The following is a 22,993-nucleotide window of genomic DNA, read 5'->3' as shown; positions in this document are numbered from 1 at the left end:
ACTACAAAACATCACTGCAAGGATTAATATTTATGATTGTGTCTAAAGCTGAAATGATAGGCTTTGATGGTATCGTTTTCAGACTATTTACATAACATTGCTAGACATCAGTGCTGGCGAATGAATATCTCTATACTTCAGAATTATCCATCTTTTTCTCCCATTTATCTGTTTCAATCATTTTTTTTAATTTTAGCTGGTCAATGCGTTTTAGATTCTCCACAATACCATGACACCATGTTTACACAAGGGATGGCCAATTTATCTTTGTCAAAATCTTTGTTCTGGTGCTGGTGAAGTCTGTCAAAGTACATGGAAGTATTTGCTACTGACATTGATAAATCTCAAAGCAAGGCCCACTTTAGGATCCTCCAGCATACATCTGCATAATGATGTATGACAATCCCCCTCTTTCAAAGTATATATTAAATTACTAGCAGAGCTGGTTGCACATAAATCAAATTATTCATGAGATATCCAGCCTTACCTCAGCACTTTAAATCATTGAAGTTTGTGTAAAACAAATGTCACTATTCTTCAATAGCAAAAAATCAATCTTGTGTAATAGTCTGAGACATTACTACCACTGGGTCATAGTGGTGTGGCCTACCACATTAAATGGAATATCAAGTTAACATTTATGAAAGAACATGGCCCATCTAGGAGGGGATTGACTTCCTCCACTCTTCAATAGGAAATCCCTGATTACAAGTAATAAAGTTCCTGATGGTAGACAAAACCAATGTGGCTGTGTCCATTGCTACAAGGTGAATTATATTACCGTTAGAATTTAAATAGAAATATAAAGCACTGCAACTTAATATATTCAGATGACAATTCATTCTGCTAATGATCTATAGTATCCTCTTGGGCCTTGTCAGATATGACTATCAAACTGTAATTGGCTTACACGGATTGCCTAGAAATCACAATAACCAGACATATACATTTAGGTCACCTGATATTGCGCCGGCAAGCTGCCTCGGGACACCTGTTTGGCACCCAAAGCCTGCCGCATATATATTAATAAGGCCTGGCCCTCGGAATGGACCAGGCCTCCCACTGGCACTATTGGGGTGGCCAGCTGGCACATTCCACCAGTCGGCCACCCGATAGTTAAAATCTAGCCCACACTCTCTTGTTTTCATCCCCATGTGCAAAGTCCATTTCTGATCATTTATAAATAACTCACTTCATTAACAGGTAACAGGATAACTTAAATACGTTTGCTGCACACCTGCAGAGACAGACTGACCTCCGAAAAACTCTGTCCCCCAGGAGCGCAGATTCGTAAAATCTAAACTAACATGTATCCATCAAAGAAAATAGCGACCACCTGTCCTTTGGAACATAATTAAATCTGGTCAGGGGGACTCAGGACCAATTAGCTACCAGATTGCCCAGTTAAAACAATAGATATGTATCTAGGTCCAGACCTAAGCTGTAAATTAGCAACATTTGGGATAACTTGGCTTTTATGTCTTGTTTGGTGTATATAATTAACCTAGATTATTATAACACTTTGCTTAAATATTTTCTGATAAATATATAAATACAAAATAAAATCATGCTTGACTGTCACACTTACTCATTAACGTGAAGGCAATGTTTATAATTCCCTCATTAATAGAGAAACTATAAGACTCCTGACTGTATTATATGCAAATTATGGCTCTCAAAGGCAGTACAACATAAAAGTTCTACACACATGTCCAGACTCAACAAAACCAGAAACAGATCCTGCAACATTACAAATAGTGGAAACAGAGGCCACCACCTTCATGAAAAAATGTTTGGAAAACCTTTTCTTGTTTGTTTCAAGATCAGATTGACTCTGTAGAGTGGTACTCTCACCTCGGAGTCTGAAGGTTATGGATTCTAGACCCTTTCCAGGACTTGACGAGATAAGGGCTGAATTTCCGTGAGGGTGCTCTGCTGTAACCTCGCCGGAAAATCCTGGAAGAACGGCATTTATGGAAATTCACCCCCGTAATCTGGGCTGACATTTAAGTGCAGTACTGAAGGAGTGCTGCATTGTCGGGGATGCCATCTTTTGGATGCAGTGTTAAACTGAGACCCTGTATGTCTGTTCACATGGACATAAAAGAAATCCCATGTGTAGTGTCCGTGTGTAGATAAAGACACTGAAGACAGGAGTTGGTTCATAGGTATTTACTAAGCAAGTCTGGGGGGGGTTTCTAAAGGATATACACAATACACAGGCTTATATAGCCCAAGTGGCAATTACTGGCATTACGCACACCTGGGGCTCTTAAAGGCACATACACCACAATTCCTCCCCTTCTAGCTAACTAGTACATCATATTTTAAGTAATTATTAATTACATGTTATATGCAAAATAATATACATTGCTGTATTAATTAATTATAAGTTAGTCTCTCAGGAGGCTTCCTGACTCGGTCCGGATAACGCCTCGGGGGTGTAGTAGTTTCTGGTGGTGTAGTAGGTTCTTCTGGCAAGGCTGATTCGGCTTGAAGGCCAGTGTCGGGTTCATCGGGCTCCAGTATCACCGGATCGGAGGTAGATATGGGTATCTCTACTTCATCGTTAGATGTATAGAGTGGTGGTGTAGGTTGTCCCTTTTCGGATGACTTGATGATTTGGTCAGCATGGCGCCTTATTATGCTGTCTCCGATGTCCACGGTATACATCAGTGGTCCTAATCGTGTGCAGATAGTTCCAGGCTGCCATTTCTCGGTACGGTAGTCCCGGGCCAAAACCGGTTGGCCTATCTGGAAGGCCCTAGTTGGCCTTTCATTCATGCCCTGAAACTGCCGGTTCTCCACGTCCCTTCGGATGTTGGGCTTGACCAAATCCAGCCGGCATCTTAGGTTTCTATTGTAGAACATCATGGCGGGAGTTTGGTTAGTAACCATATGCGTTGCATTCCTATATGCAAATAAGAAGTTATCCACCTTGTGCTGAAGTTTTACGTCTTCATTACCCATGGCCTTGATGGCCTTCTTGAAGGTCTGGACAAACCTTTCAGCCAATCCATTGGTGGCGGGATGGTATGGGGCGGACGTGTAGTGCTTTACCCCATTGTTCTTTAAGAACTTTCTGAATTCTTCGGACACAAATTGCGGTCCATTATCAGAACATATCTGCTCCGGCAGCCCATTCCTGGCAAATATGGTCCTTAATACTGTGATGGTTTTTTCCGTGGTGGTGGAGGACATCTTTATTACCTCCGGCCACTTGGAGTGTGCATCAACTGCGATTAAGAACATTGAGTCCATAAATGGACCAGCAAAGTCGATGTGCACCCTTTGCCAGGGAGATGAGGGCCACTCCCATGGATGTAGAGGGGCCTGTGGCGGAGCATTTTGGACCTTCTGGCATCCTAGGCAGCTCTTGGTCATGTCTTCGATGTCTCCATCGATACCTGGCCACCATACAAACGCCCTAGCTAGGTTCTTCATTTTCACTCCACCCAGATGCCCCTCGTGAAGCTCCTTTAGCACTTTATCCTGGAGTTTGGGTGGAATCACCACTCTGGATCCACACATCAAGGTTCCTCGGCACACTGACAGCTGTTCTCTTCTTTGCGAGAATGCTGGCAACAGTGGTTCGCCATGTGCTGGCCATCCCTTCACTGTTAAATCGTAGACCCGTGAGAGAGTAGGGTCATTTCTTGTCTCCCTTTCAATGGCAGAATTTGTCACCGGTAGACATCCCACTATGGTAGAGTGGAATATCTCTACTGGGTCTACTGTAGGTGCCTCTTCTATCGTTGGCAACGGTAGGCGTGATAAACCGTCAGCATTCCCATGCTGTTTTGACCCTTTGTATTCAATGTTGTATTGGTGTGCCCCTAGAAAAAGGGACCACCTCTGTAGTCTTTGTGCCGTCATAATGGGGACACCTTTTTTAGGGTTGAATATGGAGATGAGGGGTTGATGGTCAGTCAGCAAGGTAAATTTTTGTCCGTGTAGGTAATGGTTGAATTTCTTCACTCCCCATACCAGGCTGAGTGCTTCCCTGTCTATCTGGGCATAGTTACGCTCAGCTGAGTTCAATGAGCGTGACGCAAAAGCTATCGGCCGTTCCGAGCCATCAGGGAATCTATGGGACAATACCGCTCCTATGCCGTAAGGGGATGCATCGCACGCCAGTCTGATTGGTAGTGATGAGTTGTAATGAGCCAAAATTTCTCGGATGTGATTAAGTCTTTACATTTATGGAAGGCACGTTTACAGTCTTCGTTCCATTTCCAAATCACTCCTGTCTGTAGAAGATCATTAAGAGGGTGTAGAATAGTTGATAATTTCGGTAAAAATTTATGATAGTAATTTATTAATCCCAGGAATTACCTTAATTGTGAAACATTTTCAGGTGCTGGGGCTTTTATAACTGCTTCAATTTTTTCAGGTGACTTATGCAACCATTCTTTATTAATTATGTGGCCACAATATATCTGATTTTGGAAAAATTCACACTTGGGGCGATTTGCTCGTAGGCCCCGTTCTTTCAGCCCAGTGAGCACCTGCTCCAAATTGGCAAGGTGCTCGTTGTTGTTTTCTCCTGTTATAAGGATGTCGTCTAGGTAGCATTGAGTCCCCGGAATCCCTTGCAGGACTTGCTCCATAGCTCTTTGCCAGATAGCTGGAGCTGATGCTATTCCAAAAACCAGTCGATTGTACTGGTACAGGCCTTTGTGTGTGTTTATTGTGAGATACTTTTTAGAGGTCTCCTCAACCTCCATCTGTAGATATGCCTGTGCCAAGTCAATTTTTGTGAAACGTTTCCCTCCAGATAGTGAGGCGAAAATATCTTCTATCCTCGGAAGAGGATACTGTACCGTGTGAAAGACCGGGTTTACAGTCACCTTAAAGTCCCCACAGATGCAAATTTTTTTCTGTTCCTCAGAGTTATTTTTCAATGTTTTTTTCATGACTGGAACGATGGGTGTTGCCCATTCGCTCCAATCTATTTTGGATAATACGCCTGCCTTTTCCAAATTCTTCAGCTCTGCCTCGACTGCCGGACGTATTGCGTATGGCACCGGTCTTGCCTTAAAAAATTTTGGAATTGCTGTATCTTCCACTTTTATTGAGGCGGTGATGCCTTTCAAGGTTCCTAGTTTCTCTTGAAACACTTCTTTGGCGTTGGCCAAGATGTCTTTTAATCGTTCAGGTATGATGTCATTATTGTTTTTTTCCTTACTGGTCACCGTCAGTGCCTGAATGGAGTGCCAGTCTAAATGTATCTTCCTTATCCATTCACATCCCAACAACGGTGGACCACCATCTTGTAGAATGTATAAATACAACTTTTGTATTTCTTTGCCGTTGTATACCACAGGCACCCTTATTTTTCCTTTGGGGTAGACTTTCTGCCCCGTATATGTTTTTAAGATAATGGATGTGTCTTTTACAGGTATATGCGAAAATAGCCTCTCGTAATCTCGTCGATTTATTACGGTTAGAGCTGATCCTGTATCTAGCTCCATTTTAACTGGGGACCCTGCTATTGTGAGGGTAACCCAAATGGTTTGGTAATCCTCTTTGGCAAGTACATTATGTAATTTGAGACAGCTTAGTCTCTTGTTTCCGGAGTCGCTATCACTATTCTGGTCTTCGGAGCTATTGTCCATCATCATTTGTACCTTCCTGTACTTTTCTTTATTGATTTTTTGTTTTCTGTCAGTGGATTTATTTTGTCCAGATTGGCATACCCGTGCAATGTGTCCAATCTTACCACATTGCCTGCATGCTTTGCCTTTGAACCAGCAGTCCCTCTGGTTATGGGTGGATCTGCCGCAGCGATAACAGCTTCCGAACTCCTGTGTCATTTGATGGGTGCCGAAGTCCTGTGTCTCTTGTTGTATCTCTGCAGCTCCTTTTGCTGCTGCTTCGTATGATACAGCCATACTGAAAGCTTTGTCCAATGTTAAATCTTTTTCAGAAAGCAGTCTTTTTTGTGTTCCTTCACTTAAGAGACCGCAAACAAATTTGTCTCGAAGATAATCCGATAGTCCTGCTCCGAATTGGCAGTACTTTGATAGCTTTCTTAATTCGTTTAGGTAATCAGCGTTACTTTCATTCTTGTGTTGATTTCTCTTGAAGAACTTGAATCGTTCCGCTATCAGCAGCGGTGTTGGGTTTAAATGCTCCTGCAGGGTATCAATAATTTCTTTAAAAGTCTTGTCCTTTGGTTTGGCTGGAGTGATTAAATTTTGTAACAGCCCGTATGTCTTCGCGCCCGTTAAGTTCAGAAGTACTGAAGCTTTTTTTTCATCTGTTATTCCATTTGCAGTGCAATAAACCTCTACTCTTTCCACGTATGTGGTCCAATCTTCTATTTCGCCATCAAAAGCCTCAATATTACCAGATTTAGGCATTTCAGAAAAGATATGGCGCTTCCCGCGCTTTTTTTTTCTCTCTGTAGCAACGATATGGCGCTTCCCGCGCTTTCCCGCCGCTGCTACCGATAACAACGCTGTTTTACTGTGGTTTCCGTTTATTCACTGTTGGAGACTCGTTCCCGACGGAGGTCTAAACGCTGACCTGCTTGCTGCGCCGGCCGTCTCTCGAGTGCACCCTCCCAGTCCGTTATTGCTTGCCTCCGATTTTGCTGCCTGTCTCAGCTGTAGAGCCCGCCGCTGGAGCTCCAGCCTGACGCCCAGGAAGGATTAGCGCAGTACCTGTCACCAGCTTGGCCAGCTGGTGAAACCACAGTTTCTCTTACTTCCTTGAGTCTTCTGGACGCTGGAGGAATCGATGTCCTTGAGGTGCTGCCGAATTGCAGGCAAGTCCGTTTCCACTTCATCGCCACTGTAGTGTCCGTGTGTAGATAAAGACACTGAAGACAGGAGTTGGTTCATAGGTATTTACTAAGCAAGTCTGGGGGGGGGGTTTCTAAAGGATATACACAATACACAGGCTTATATAGCCCAAGTGGCAATTACCGGCATTACGCACACCTGGGGCTCTTAAAAGGCACATACACCACACCATGGTCCTATTTGAAGAAGTGCAGGAAGTGCTCCTGGGGGGTAATTTCGACTTTGGGTGATAGTGTAAAATGGGGATTATCTATTCAGCCGCAAGTTGTACATTTCTCCTGATTTTCGGGAGATATACAACAGGCGACTGAATCGATATTGCCCATTTTACACTATCACCCAAAGTGTCCTGGCTAAGGTTCACCCTTCAACTAACCCCACCAAAACAGATTAACTGGTCATTTATCTCATTGCCATTCGTGGGGTTGATATGAATTGGCTGCTGCATTTGCCTATAAATCAACAGTGACTGCACTTCAAAAGTAATTAATTGGCTGCCCTGAGGACATGAAAGGCTTTATATAAATGCAAGTTATTTCTTGTTTGCAAACTCATGATGCAATGAGATAAATGTCAGTGACCCACGTCAAGGTATCAGTTGCAGGTAACGTTCTAAGGCTCTTCTTTTGCAAACAAAAAAATGTCATACAATTTTGATTAAGACAGTTCCTCTTTAAATTAGGTTTGTACAATTTTAACAGCTATACCTTGGTGCTTTTTCTGGTTTCCCACGATCCATCAGTTTTATGGGTGATATTCCCTTGGCAACAGTGACATTCCATTATGGATGACTGAGCTGCTAATTTAGGGACTTTGCCCATCTGAGATGCACAGGAACCTGGATCATCTGTCTTTATTGCCAGCATTTTTTCTGGGTTGAATTTGTCACTCTTCTTCCATGTTTTGACCTATACAAAAAATTAATGGTTAATGGTTATTTGCATGGCCACCAGACTTAGTTTCCCATTTCTTCAGACTAAAGAATAAACCAACAGGAATAATTAGCTACATCAGACTCAGATAGTTCAACATTTGGCAGGAGAACATGGTGAGCATCCGACATGAACACTCGTGAATTAAATATTGCAATTTGGGGTTAATCCATACACAACACGAAGCTATCCATTTGCCATGAACACAAGACAAAACCTTTGGGAAAAGGCCACAATTGTAAAACATACATAGCCGAATGCATACACAAACAAAATAAACAAGCAATGAACATGTATGTGCATTAACAAATTATTTCAGTGACCACTTCTTCACAAGTTAATCCCCATAATACATTTTAAATTATACTAACTCCTGTTCTTTTGTTTTCTAAGAACAAGGGTGTTATTCCAAGTATTATCAGAGACATTGATTAATTAGCCCTGGGGTTTGGGAGAACTTGGAAGAAGGTCTAGGCTCTGGTATCCAGGAGCAATGTGGAGAGGGGATCTGAGAGCATTGAGGGAAGTACTAGGATCTGGCATCAGTGGGAGAAAGTTTCTAGGATTTGGAAGCATTTGGTGGAACTCCTGATATTAGGGAGCACTACAAAGGATGCCCTGGGGTCTGTGAGCATCTGGTCTGAGCACACCAAAGCTGTTTTAGGGAGGGGTGGTCCAGGAGTGGACAGCCTGGAGGTGGACTTCTGGGGAGAGGAATCCTGGTACTTTTTAATTGAATTTTGAGCCAAGATGTGGATGAGAAGGATTTGCTGTGATTGACATGGACAGAAGCCAATCAGGAAGAACACAATAATTCAAGTTCATCTTCTAACTAGAACTAAACATCTTAGGGGGGGAAACTGAAATCCTCTTCAACTCATCCACTGAGGAAAAAAAATCCATTCTCAAGAAAACAGTATTTGGTTTTATTTCTAAATGTCAACAAAGATAGACAGGTGTAGTTAATCACAGGCGTCATCCAACTGTCTGAGATAAAATTGAACTGCTCTTAATAGAAAAAGAGCAGCTATTCATTTTTTTAATGTGATGTTTGCTTGAAATAAAACTTTCAGAATTCAAAGCCCAGTATATCTTGATTTTTTTTGGAAAAAGCAAAGCAACTCACAAATCTTCACAGGGTGGGTCAAGCAACTGATATATTCTGGGACAAACTACTTATGCTCAGAATGCACAGATTACACGCTGAGAAATTGTGCACGGATGCTGGGAAATTGTGCACGGATGCAGTTAGTAACCCCCTTTAACTATTTGGGGAAAATATCCAGTCAAAGCCTAGGCTTTTGAGACAGGATGAGACTTTGAATTAAAAACTTTAATGAAGATATTAAAAACACAAACGATAATCCAATAGGTAAATGTAATCATAATGGCCCAGAAATTCGGGTCCCAACGCGTGAGTACTCACTGGGTACTCACGCGTAGGCCCAATGAAAGTGCCGGTTTCGTGCATGCACTGCGCATGCGCGGGAAACTGGCACTTCCGTTCCCCTGAAAGAAGGGGATGACAGGTGGAACGCGTGCACCGTAGAGGCAGCGCGTGCGCATCGAACTTACGTTTTTTTTGCAGGTTTCTCCGGGAGGGTAAGTCTCCAGCAGTTACACTTTTAAAAAGCAGGCACAAGGCCTGCTTTTAACAAGGTAAGTGGTGAATTAATTAAAATTAAAACATTTTTTCCACAGGTTTATTATTTTTAAATACTTTAAAGAAAGGTAAGTTTATTTTTAGCCCCATTAGAAAATGTAATTAATTTTTTCAAAAATTTAAATTATTGTTTAAAATAGTTATAGATACATAGATACATAGAAGATAGGAGCAGGAGTAGGCCATTCGGCCCTTCGTGCCTGCTCCGCCATTTAATGAGATCATGGCTGATCCTTTAATTCAGTATCCCGTCCCCGCCTTCTCTCCGTAACCCTTAACCCCTTTTGCCCGTAGAAATATATCTAATTCCCTCTTAAATATATTTAATGAGCTGGCGTACACTGCCCTCTGTGGCAATGAGTTCCACAGGTTCACCACTCTCTGAGTGAAGAAATTCCCCCTCATCTCTGTCCTAAATGGTTTAGCCCTTATCCTTAAATTATGTCCTCTAGTTCTGTTCTCACCCGCCAAGGGAAACATTCCTTCTGCATCCAGTCTGTCTAGACCTGTCAGAATTTTATACACTTCTATGAGGTCCCCTCTCAATCTTCTAAACTCCAGTGTGTACATCCCTAAACTACATAGTCTCTCCTCATAGGTCATTCCCGCCATTCCTGGTATCAGCCTGGTGAATCGCCGCTGCACCCCCTCCATGGCAAGAACATCCTTCCTCAGATGAGGCGACCAAAACTGTACACAGTACTCGAGGTGTGGTCTCACCAGTGCCCTGTACAGCTGCAGCAAGGTATCCCTGTTCCTGTATTCTAACCCTTTTGCTATGAAGGCCAGCATACCGTTTGCCTTCTTGACCGCCTGTTGCACCTGCATGCTCGCCTTCAGTGACTGGTGTACAAGAACACCCAGGTCTCTCTGTACTTCCCCCTCTCCCAATCTATTGCCATTTAAATAATAATTTGCCCTCCCGTTCCTGCACCCAAGGTGGATAACTTCGCACTTGTCCACATTATAGTGCATCTGCCATTTATCCGCCCAATCGCCCAGTCTGTCCAAATCGCTCTGGAGCTTCCTGGTCTCTTCCTCTGAGCCCACCCCACCTCCTAGTTTAGTGTCGTCTGCAAATTTGGAAATGCTGCATCCGACTCCCTGATCCAGGTCATTAATGTAAATTGTGAACAGCTGGGGGCCCAGGACAGATCCCTGTGGTACCCCACTTGTTACTGCCTGCCATTCAGAAAATGAGCCGTTTATTCCAACTCTCTGTTTTCTATCTGACAGCCAGTTCCCTATCCACGCCAAAACTTTCCCCTTTATCCCATGAGCCTCAATTTTCCATGCTAATCTTTTATGTGGGACCTTATCGAAGGCCTTTTGGAAGTCCAGGTACACCACATCTACTGGCTCTCCCCCATCTATTCTACCAGTTACTCCCTCAAAAAATTCCAATAGATTAGTCAAGCACGATTTACCCTTTGTAAATCCATGTTGACTCTGTCCTATCCTGTCCCCATTTGCTAAGTGCTCCGCTATTTCATCCTTAATGATGGACTCCAGCATTTTGCCCACAACTGATGTAAGGCTTACAGGTCTGTAATTACCTGTTTTTTCCCTACCCCCCTTTTTGAATAGTGGGGTAACGTTAGCTACCCTCCAATCCATCGGCACTGTTCCCGAGTCTAATGAATTCTGAAAAATCATCCTTAGTGCATCCGCTATCTCTAGGGCCACCTCCTTCAGTACCCTAGGATGCATGTTATCAGGCCCTGGGGATTTGTCCACCTTCAATCCCTTTAGCTTCCTTAACACCATATCCTTAGAGATATTGATTTGCGTCAGTTCCTCCTTTGCCAATGTCCCTATTTTTCCCGATATCCCAGGGAGGTTTTTTGTGTCTTCCTTCGTAAAGACTGACCCAAAGTATGCATTTAGTTGATCTGCCATTTCCTTATTTCCCATTATATATTCCCCCGTATCTGACTGCAATGGACCAACTTTGGTTTTCACCAGTCTTTTCCTTTTGATATATTTATAAAAGCTTTTGGAGTTAGTTTTTATATTTTCCGCCAGCTTGTTTTCGTAAGCTATTTTGCCCCTCTTGATCATGCCCTTTGCCCTCCTTTGCTCTATCTTAAACTGTTCCCAATCTTCCGCTCTGGCGCTTTTTTTGGCTATTTTATACGCCCTATCTTTGGATTTTATGCTGTCTCTAATTTCCCCTGTTATCCACGGTTGAGTCACCTTTTTAGATTTCCTTTTATGCCAGATTGGTATAAACAATTTTTGCAATTTTGTCATTCTATCTTTAAATGTTTGCCATTGTTTATCTACCTCCAGTCCTCTCAGGAACGTTGTCCAATCAGACCTACTCAGTTCCCGTCTCATGGCATCATAATTCCCCTTGTTTAAATTCAGGACCTTAGTCTCTGAGTCAATTTCTTCGCTCTCCATTTCGAGTGAGAAATCGATCATGTTATGATCGCTCTGACCCAAGGGTCCCCGTACAACAAGATTACTGATTAGTCCCTTCTCATTGCACAGTACCCAGTCCAATATAGCCTGTTCCCGAGTTGGTTCCTCGACATATTGATCCAGATAACCATCCCTTAAACACTCAAGGAATTCCTCCTCCTCATTATTTTTACTGATTAGGCTAGTCCAATCTATATGTAAGTTAAAGTCACCTATGATGACAGCTGTGCTCTTATTGCACGCTTCTCTAATTTCCCTCGTGATGCCCTCCCTAACCTCTATTTTACTATTTGGAGGCCTATATACCACTCCTATTAATGTTTTTCGCCCCTCGCTATTTCTTAGCTCCACCCATATAGATTCTGTATTAACTGAGTTAATATCCTTCCTTTCAATTGCATTTATCCCCTCTTTTACTAGCAATGCTACCCCTCCTCCCTTTCTTTTTTGTCGATCCTTCCTAAATACTGAATACCCCTGTATGTTAAGCTCCCAGCCCTGCTCACCCTGCAACCATGTAATTTATAGTTATTTTTAAAATGTGATTTAAAAAAAAAAATTATTTAAAGTTTTAGTGATATTTTGGGGCTTATAGTATTTATAGGTTTGACAGCTCTTCCTGTCAAACTTATGAATGAAGCATTCCCTGCTACCATTGGCTCTCCATGGCTCACGTGATCCCAGAGGACGCATCGAACTAACTGCGCCCCTGGGATACGCAAGCACTGCGCACCGGCAGTTGGAGGAGGCCCAGGATTGGAATCCCACGGGGGCCCACAGCTCAACGGCCGGCGCGCTAGGTAAGTGCAGGTCGGGGGGCTTGCACCCGTGGGAAGCTCCCGACCTGAATTTCTGGGCCATTATTGTTAAAGATTTAACTTTGAGGTTTTTATTTTGTTTTAAAGCTTATTTTTGCCATTAGAACTTTCAGTCACTGAAGGTGATTTTTTTTTTTCAAAAAGCATTTGGAGTGATTTAGTTGGTTCATTTTTATTTGATTTTACATTTTTTTTAATTGACAGGCTCTCTTGGCCAGTCAGATTCTGAAGGGGATTGACAGGGTAGATGCTGAGAGGCTGGTTCCCCTGGCTGGAGTGTCTAGAACTAGGGGGCATAGTCTCAGGATAAGGGGTCAGCCATTTAAGACTGAGATGAGGAGGAATTTCTTCACTCAGAGGGTTGTGAATCTTTGGAATTCTCTGCCCCAAAGGGCTGTGGAAGCTGAGTCTTTGGGTATATTCAAGGCTGAGAGATAGATTTTTGGACTCATGGGATATGGAGATCGGGCGGGAAAGTGGAGTGGAGGTCGATGGTCAGCCATGATCTTATTGAATGGTTGAGCAAGCTCGAGGGGCCGTATGGCCTATCCCTGCTCTTATTTCTTATGTTCTTATGTCATTCAAGATTGGTTGCTTTCAAAAGTTAATCGTAGTTTCTCATTGAGAGTTTTCTAGCCGTTTTCCTCGACTTTCCCTCCCTCTCTCTTCAGTTGTGATTTGCTGCTGGCTTACTTTGAGCCAATTAACAGAGTGTAATTGTGACACTGTGATAGCAAAAGTGTGACAACCATAGTGTGACCACAGGAAGTGAGTGTGACCAGCATCAAGTCCATGCTAGATGCAAGACTTCTAACAGATATTTGTTTTAATGACATTGAGCAAAAGTCTTAAGTACAATGCAAGTACTGACATTTCATATCACTTTCATTGGATAAATAGTACATTACTAATGAATACCCGTGCAATATGATATTTATGCAGACATTGTCATTCATTGAATAAATATATTGGGGGTAATTTTAACCCCCAAGAATGGGTGGATTTGGTTCAGGTGGGAAGTAAACATTTTTTAAATTTCAAACCCGACTCCAACCGACCTCCAACCCGTCCACTTCCAGCTTTAACGGAGGCACGTCAGGAGGCGGGCGACCAATCTGCTCTCAAGAGGCAGTTCGGGCACTGAAGTCTTTAAGGAGGCTGCATGCGTCCAATTTTAAAAGGTTTTTTTATTTTTAACTAATGTTGGCTGTCAATCAGGCCGGTTGTCGGGCGGTAAACCTACTGAAAAATATTTTTAAATACTGCAGGACATTCGGGAAACCCATACTTCCAGGTTTCCTGTCCGGATCTCCTCCCCTCTGCTCTCTTCACAGCTCTGAGTAAATATCAGGGCCATTGTATCGCACCAGCATCAGTAACTATATTGTTAGCCTTTTAAAAAGTGAACTTGTTATAAAAGTGTTCCTGAAATCAATTGTCATTATATTCATAAATGTACAAATTTATTCATTGCAGTAAAAGAATTGCCAGCATTAGTCTGTATGTCAGTATTTAACATTTCAGTCTGTCATGTTAGTGATAGTTAACAGCAGCTGATTGTGCTGGCACCCATTCCAGTAAAGCCCTGAGTTACAGAGGTGAGGGTAGAGTTTCCACTTTGGGTAAAAATGGGAAATTGCGTCCAAAACGAGCTTGGAATTGTGCTGGTTAGATTACACTTCAAGTTTTCTCTCAAACTCATTTGCATAATCATAAACTTAACATCTTCCACGAACCAGTGCAATTGGGCAGCCTAATAGAACCGTCTTTCGGATGAGACATTAAACCAAGGCCCCGTCTGCTCTCTCAGGTGGACGTAAAAGATCCCATGGCAATACTTCGAAGAAGAGCAGGGGGATTATCCCCGGTGTCCTGGTTAATATTTATCCCTCAATCAACATCACTAAAACAGATTATCTGGTCATTATCACATTGCTGTTTGCGAGAGCTTGCTGTGCGCAAATTGGCTGCCGCGTTTCCCACATTACAACAGTGACTACACTTCAAAAGTACTTCATTGGCTGTAAAGCACTTTGGGATATCCAATGGTCATGAATGGCGCTATAGAAATGCAAGCCTTTCTTTCTTTTATAATTGTTTTTTTTTTTTTACTATGCATTAAAAAATATTCCTTGTATTTAAGAGTGGCAACCTGGAGCAGTTTTATTAATACAGCTGAAAATGAGTTTTTCACAAAAAATAAGCATTTTTAATAAGGATGTCCAGTCCTCCACCTGCGGGTAACCCGATTTAAAATCACTGAAAATGATTTAAAGAAACTATACTGAACCATTTAATAGTTTCATTGGCGTACACTAACCAGTTTCTTAGTAAATTAAATATTTTTTGACATGAAAAAACTTTAAAAACGTGCCTACGAGTGCCTGTGCGCCCAAGAAAATTATGGCAATTTAAAGAACCTTTCCGAACCAGTACAATCGGTGGAATCTCGCAATCTCGACCTGGGAGCGTGGCCAGTTTTGTGGGCGGGGCCTGATCTGGGCGAATTGAATCTTGAAGCAGCACAAAGAATCGCGGAAAACACGAGCGCAAGGGTGGTTTGGGGCGTAACTCACATTTAAAATTCACCAATCTTTTGCGCTGTTTTGGCCGATTCCGCCCAGATTGCGCTGATATAACTAACGGAAACAAGCAGAAATTTGACCCCGCAGAATCTACTCATTGGTAAAATTGTTAGCAAGGGGAAAAAAAAAAATCAGCCAAAAATGTTCTGAACATATAATGGCCCAGAAATTCGGGTCGGGGGCTTCCCGCGGGTGCAAGCCCCCGATCTGCACTTACCTTGCGTGCCGGCTGTTGAGCTGTGGGCCCCCGTGGGATTCCAATCCGGGGCCTGGTCCAGCTGCCGGCGCGCAGTGCTTGCGTATCCCAGGGGCGCAGTTAGTTCGATGCGTCACCTGGGATCACGTGGGCCATGGGGAGCCAATCGGAGCAGGGAATGCTCCATTCATAAGTCTGACAGGAAGTGCTGTCAAGACTTATAAATACTACGGCCCCAAAACAGCACTAAATCTTCAAATAAATTTTTTAAAAAACCATCACATTTTTTAAATAACTATAAATTACATGAAATAACTATTTTAAATAATAATTTAAATTTAAAAAAAAATAATTTTATTTTCTAACGGGGCTAAAAATAAACTTACCTTGCGTAAAAAATGTTTTAATTTTAATTAATTCACCACTTACCTTGTAAAAAGCAGGCCTTACGCCTGCTTTTTACATTTCTAACTTCTGGAGACTTACACTCTCGGGAAAACCTGTAAAAAAAACCTAAGTTTGATGCGCACGCGCAGCCCCTCCTGCGCACGCGTTTGACCTCTGAACCCCTGCTTTCAGGGGAATGGAAGTGCCGGTTTCCCACGCATGCGCAGTGCATGCAGGAAACCGGCACTTCCATTGGGCCTACGGGTGAGTACCCCGTGCGTACTCACCCGTGGAGATCCGAATTTCTGGGCCATTATCTAGTTTCTCAGTGCATTAAATAAAAGGGTTCTAGGTGTCCGAAGAGCACTTTGCCTCCCTGATTACTCATTGGATATGTGGCACTGAAGTTTCACAGGTCGGAAAGGCTCCAGAATCGATTCTTTATCTATGCTAATTTAGTTGATCCCTGCGGTGGAGTCACTGGGGGAGTTATAATTAGCTTTAGTGTCTCTGCGTCAGATAAAGTGAACACTGGCCAGGGTTCCCACTTCATATCATATTCAAAAATACATGTGTGGTGGTTGGATGAGAACTGGTTTAGGCTCGGTTATGAGCTCCCCCCACAAGCATTAGTCCAGTAGCACGCTTGCTATCCATGTTCATATGTGAAAAAGCAAGGACCTGAGTGAAGCATGGGTGGGTGGGAGTTGCTGCAGATGCAACTGTACACCCGTGTTGCTACTTTCGGAAGAGATGTATGGGGAGAAAATGAAAGAAAGCAAAAGAAGTACATTTGGCCATTTAGCAGTAAGGTATCAGACATAGTCGGCAGTTGCTAATAAAGCAGTAGGTTAATATTGACTATGCATTTTCATTCTAGTATTTATGTACATCACTTTCCTACCAATGTTGTTTACTCATTTGTATCTAATGTGATTCAACTGGAAACCAAGGCTTTGCGCCTAAGTGAAATCACTTAGCCGAATTGTACCTTGAGCGATTAAGAATAGTAAAGGAGGAGAAAGTCCAAGTTGGAATGCACTAATCTTTACAAAGGGCAGAATGTATCCAAGTTACAACTCTAGTTATAGCACCAAATAACTTTAGTATCCCTCGCACCCTGAACACAGAGCAAGCTGACGTCAATATCACCATGGTTAAGTTTCTAAAAGTTTTGCCTCGCAAACTACACTGCATTGCATTGCATAGTTTGAATGCATGGACTGGTTGGGCCGAATGGCCTGTTTCTGTGCCGTAAATCCTATGTAGTCCTGTTTAACTGAGCTATGGAAGTCATAGTATTCAATACAGACCACCCAAAGTTTAGGTGTCCCAAATATCAAATCTGAAACAAAAGCAGACTGCCAGTTAGCAGGAAGCCTAGAAACACCTTCACTCCCTTCTATTAAAATGACAAGAAACACTCTTTTCCCTCCAGCTCACCAGAGAATTATTAACCCATAATAATGAAAATAACCATTAATAAATAATTTTTATGTTTTTCTTTACAAAAGCAGACTGTGTTTTCAGTCTTCTAAAATGGGACCTGCACACAGGAGGAACCAATAATGCAAACTGGCCTCTTGTTAATGTGTGGTGCAGGGTCTGAATGATCTGAACTGAATGAAGATTCAGATTTTTGCAAATATCAGAATTTTGGCCGTGAATTTAATCGCGCTAAGGGAGCGGGCTTGGAGGCGGGTCCGCTGTCAAAATAGCAAAGATTGACAGCGGGTAGGAAACCCACTATCAACCCGCCTCCACGCGAGTCTCCCAGGTGTCGGGTCTGTCAGCGGAGAACTGACCCGACACCAAGCGGCGGGGATGCAATTCAGCTTGTTAACTGGCTTATTAAGAGCCAATTTAAGACTATTTTGAGGCTTACTTCTAATTTTAGCTTCTCCCGCACTGGTTACCCGCTGTTCGGGGAACACGCCAGCTCAATCTGGCGTGTTTTGAGTCTGCTCTGATGTTTGTGAAAAGCTGACAGCTGCAGAAGTGGTCTCAAGGATGCTATGTTGCAGATGGTAAGTTTCAGAGCCCAGAAAATGTTGGTTACTGCATTTTTAATACATATAGAGATTTCTTTAGCTTACAAGTTTTTCGATCCAACTGTATGTCCAGTGCCACCTCATTGGGAGAACCTCTCTCACCAGTGACAGATCGCATCTGTCATCTCACCTACAGCTGCCATCTATTCCAGCAACATCATTGCCCTTGAAAAAATCAGACCTTGGTCCTCCGAATCCTTCCACGATCGGCCCCAACATCACCAACCTTCTCCGCCATCACCTGATGCTGCACTGGACACAGGACATCAGCCCCTAACAACATTGCTGCCCGGGAGGCCAGCGATGGCATCACCATGGCCAGATTTTCTTCACTTGACGTTGTAAACCCTGGCTGCCACATGATGCTCCAGATTGTCACCATCCCACACCAGCACCGTGAAGCATCCCTTTAATGTCCAAGCTATTCCATGCATACTCATCACTATAGCGGGGGGGGGGGGGGGGCGGGGAAGTTATGTCTCAACATTCACTGAACTCAGTAAGACACTTCTCAAGGTGTGCACAGATCTGTCCAATAAGGGGCAGTGTTGGAAAAATAGATTTCACTGTATGACAACACATTACCAGAAACTCCACATGGACATTGGCTAAACCTCTCAAGTGCCTACCCTTGTGTGTTGTTAGTTGGTATGCTTGCATTAGGATGATGGTTAGTGAGATGGGGAAGTGACAAAGTAGATAGAGGGGGTTGGGTGGAGGTGCAAGGTAGTTGGTGTCCTGGGGAGGTCTCTTCCGCCCTTGGAAGGGAAGAGAACCTCCCTGCGTACTGTGACTCCCTCCATAAGCATATGGAGGGAGTCATTGGAGAGCCTGGGTGAAAGCGTTCACCTTTGTGCAGTGCTCGTCAGTGTTTGCAGCACCTCAATGCTGTCAATCACTGACAGAACAACTGTCAAACTTCATGTGGACGTGGTCCCTTTAAGGAAACTGGCTGATGATGCGTCATCAAATGACGTCATTAGACCCGCTTCCTGTTAATTGGCCGGGAACCTCACAGGGCAGGCTTAACAAGGCCAATCAAGGGAAAATCACGTCTACAGAGCGGATGCAGCTGGGAGTGGGAGCAGAGCCCGGAAACCAGCTCTCCCGCCACCATCCCGCCTCCTCCATTAAATTCGCAGCCTTTGGCTCAATTCACATTAGGTCCTGTTCAATTTTAGAATTAAATCTCATTTAACTTTGTGAAATGTCTGTGAAATTAGGATGTGAGAATGTATTAAGAGCAGTCATTACTAGTGAAGCCTAAAGAACTATTTACTCATTTCGTGTTCACCTGAGCATGGGACACTGGCTTCCTGATAAATATTGCACATTATGGTTCCTTTAATAAGGGAACTGAAGACCCAAGAGGCATTATCACTGCGTGTGAAACACTTTATGGTCATCAGAAGTATGTGAGGTTCCAGCATTTTTTAAAGCCATACTTAACCTTTTCACCACAAACCCCATCCAACAAAGAGAACATCTTGCCTGTTATATTCTCCAACCGTCTACCAGCTGATGTATGATTGTTTAAGATTATATCACAAACAAAAAGGAGGAAGCAGCTTGCTCCATTGTTTCTTTGGACATAGGTTGTACCATTTAGCCTAATGAAGTGCCACGAGATGCTTGGGCCCCAATTTTAAATCTGGGTGAGTGGGTAGCCCGCTGCACTAAAAAGCAGACCTGGGACAGCCAGAGGCCTACTTCAAGCGGGAATGCACCTCATAAAGTGAGATTACATTTCCTTTTACAAGATTTTGCTTTGGATTGGTGGAGGAATCTTCAAAATGAGTCACAGGCAAGCCCCCAGGTTTTCTGAAGCCTCTCTGGAGGTCCTGCTGGAAGAGGTCAGGGTGAGGAAGGAAGCTCTCTTTCCAGTCAGTGAGGATCACGAAACATCAAGCCCACCAGGCATGGAGAGAGATCGCGGAGATTCTCAGCTCTAGGAGCGTCACCCCCAGGATCGGAATCCACTGCAGGAATCACTTCAATTACCTCACAAGAGTAGAAAGAGTGAGCACAGCTCTTCATTTCTCCATCTCTCTCAAGAACACATGTCAACACTCTTTTCCCCCCTCGCCCAGCACTCTCATCCAGCATTACAAATGCACACTCACCTCTTCTTTCCTCTCTTCACAGCAGCCACTAGCAGCATTCTCTCTTCTCTAGGCACCCTTTGCAGAATTGCCAACTTCTTTCATGGCGCCTTCCTCACTTCACACTCCAGACACACAGTTTTCATTTCACACCTCCCTATCCTGATTCCATCTTGCTTCTTCTCCCTCTCAGCGTGTGCACAACAAGCAGCAGCCCCAGTCATCTGCGCTCTCCTTTGTAGGAGAAACTCACTAACTCTCATCCTCTCTCTCTGCAGGACAAGACAGCGCATACAGGTGGAGTAGTACAACTGTGAGAGGACCACTCAACATCATGAACCTCTCCGAGCTGGAGCAGCAAGTGCTGGAAATCAGTGGCTCCTCCAGAACTGTCAGATAGGAGATTTTGAGGGCTTCTCTGAACAGGGTCTGAGTATTGCTTGCATCCCCACATGAACCTTTATAAAACACACAATCAGGCAGCTTCACTACATCAAGCTGGATTGTGAAGACACCTCAGAGGAGGATAATCCTTCTAAGGATGCACCATCCCATGCTCCATCACTCCCAAGCACCTGCACAGAACCTGGTACCCTGGCTGGGTTAGAGTTAGAGGGGTTTGCACATGGTGAAACACTCAATGGGAGTGTGCAGCAGAAGGTGCTGATGGTAGGGACAGTCCAGGAGACAGCTCGTCGGAGTGTGGTCTTCTCCCAGCTCTGCTGAGCAGGACAGAAATGCAGACTTCAGGGGCCCAGTAATGAGAAGAAAATTGCTTAGTCTCACAAGTAGTTATAGCAGGTATTGGAAGGCCTGCCTAGGAGTTTCAGCACTATGGCTGAAACTATGGAGGAGCCCACTTCCAGCCTATGTGGTGTCATCTCGAATGGCATCAACACTCTGGAGTGTACCCTGGAGAGCGTGACCACCAGTGATGCTGCAGCCAGACCCTCACAACAGGAGTCGATGTTCATTGTCTTTGCAGCTTCAGTGGAAGTTCAACCATCTGCCATGCAGGGTCTAGGCTCAACCCTGTGCTCCACCTTGGAATGACACACTTCTACCTTGGAGAGATTGGTGGAGCAAATGGATAGGGGCGTTCAAGGGATCCATCATCTTCTGCAGTCTGCACTCCCACAGTACAGTGGAAGTGATAAGTCCCAGGGAAGTGGCAGAGGTGCAGTGGGAGTGGCACATGTAGCTCTCTCTCTCTCTCTCTCAGATGTCCGTACACCTCAGCTGCGCCGCACTGCCCCAATAATTATTGGCAAGCGCGGGGCAGTAAGACATTTCTGGTGATTTTAACCAGTTACCGACCCCATTCCCACCGGGAGGTTTGGGTTAAAATCTGGGCCTTAGATTCTGATTCTAAATTGGGTTGGAATTCAGATTTTTCTGCTTACTCAAATTTTGGTCCAAATTGGACTGATGTGATTCAACGTTCCTCCACAGTGTAAAATAGTCAGCTCACACCATTATCAAGAAGATAGCTGCAGTAAAGCAAAATAAAGTTGTTTTGGGGACTGGTATATAATGGGATTGCTATGTTGTTCAATGATTTTCCCTATCCCCTTCACTCCCTTCTACTCCTCCCTCCTCTCACCCTTCAGTCCCTTACCCGAGCTCTGTTGCTATTTGAAGTGATTCCAGTCGTTGTATACTGTAGGTGGGAATTCCTGTTCTTGTGAGTGTCAGCATGAAACCCCAATGATTGGCATGTATGTTTGGTATAAGTGTGGGTTAAGTCTACCTATAGACATGGCACACTGTTATTACAGGATTGTTCGATTTGCATAACTAATAGGCAAAAAAGTTTTGAAATCAATTGCACAGTAATAGTTGACACAACTGCAATTTACTGGCAACCTCTTTTACTGATTCACAAATATGCTGTATTTTTGAAACCAACACTTTATCAAACACTCTTGGGCAAGAAAGGAAAAATGTAGAAGTTGTGTAACATATAGCCTTATTAAACAAAGAATATATCTTGAAGATTAAATGTCAGAGTACATTAAACATTGCAGGAACAGGTAAAGCATGCCAAAATAGAATTCTTACTCATTCACAGAAAATAAGTGAAAGTTCTCCGCACAGACGCCAATCATTTATGACGTGCTTTTTTGTCCTCTCCTCTCCTTTCCTCCCCTCTCCTTTCCTCTTCTGAAGGTGCTGACTCATGCTAGGGTATGACTCCATATCACCAGAAGCTCCTCAGTACATCATCCAAATGGCCATTCTTCATGCATGTGCCCAGTTAGTGAATGATAGCAGCCCATTCAGCCATTGATGAGTCCAGTCCTGCCCTCATCTGATGTCCACACACGCACATTCTAACAGCAATAGTCACTGAGTAATGATCAGGAGAAGGAACTCAAGCTGATTCCTCCTGTAGCCAGATGGTGCTAAGGCCAAAATGTCATTCCCTATCACGTCTAAATGTACTTAACATCTTGGCCTAAGCGGATTATTTTTAACCAAAAAGTAAATTGATTCAATGGATTATCTTAAATGTATTTTTCTGCTTGCAAATAATTTTTGACATTTTTTTCCAGGACCCCCAAAAATTAATCAAATGCAGAAACTTGTTTAGAAAAACTAAATGGAGCTGATTTTCCTGTTGTTATACCTGGGCTTTTGGATTGCCTGGGCACAGCACATAGAGGAGAAACAGGCAGGAAGGATCGCACACTGATAAAAAAACGCTGATGTATGGGTGTGCGATCCTCTACGCCTGATTTCCTTCCATGGGCTGTGCCCAGATGATCCAATATGCCATGGTACAAAAACAGGAAAATATCTTCTTCTGTTTTAAAGCACCCAAAATACTCAACTTCATATAAAATTGTAAGCTGAGAAATGCTCCTATATAATAATACATTCTTCAGGAGGTAAGGTGAGTGCAACTGTTCTAAAGTCAAGATTTAATTTTTCAGTATATTATGACCTGGAATTCCTTCCAAGCTGCTCCTGCTCTGCAGCAATAACTTAGCTGGAAGGGCGGCAGTAATCCTCTGTATGCA

The 22,993-nt window shown here is 43.4% G+C and overlaps 1 protein-coding gene across 2 annotated transcripts in view; it reads right to left on the bottom strand.

Annotated features, from left to right (window-relative positions):
• sgk1 (serum/glucocorticoid regulated kinase 1) overlaps positions 1-22,993 on the bottom strand; it is a 123,610-nt gene that overhangs the window by 58,986 nt on the left and 41,631 nt on the right. For both annotated transcript variants that reach the window (XM_085997563.1, XM_085997564.1), the window contains one exon: positions 7,517-7,717. In XM_085997563.1, coding sequence (XP_085853689.1) covers positions 7,517-7,717 — 201 coding nt within the window. The remainder of the gene's footprint in view (positions 1-7,516; positions 7,718-22,993) is intronic.

This window comes from Somniosus microcephalus, chromosome 9 (assembly GCF_052327205.1).
Source record: "Somniosus microcephalus isolate GS21.2 chromosome 9, FLI_Smic_1.0, whole genome shotgun sequence".
Taxonomy (NCBI): Eukaryota; Metazoa; Chordata; class Chondrichthyes; order Squaliformes; family Somniosidae; genus Somniosus; species Somniosus microcephalus.
This window is presented reverse-complemented; position numbering and strand designations above follow the sequence as displayed.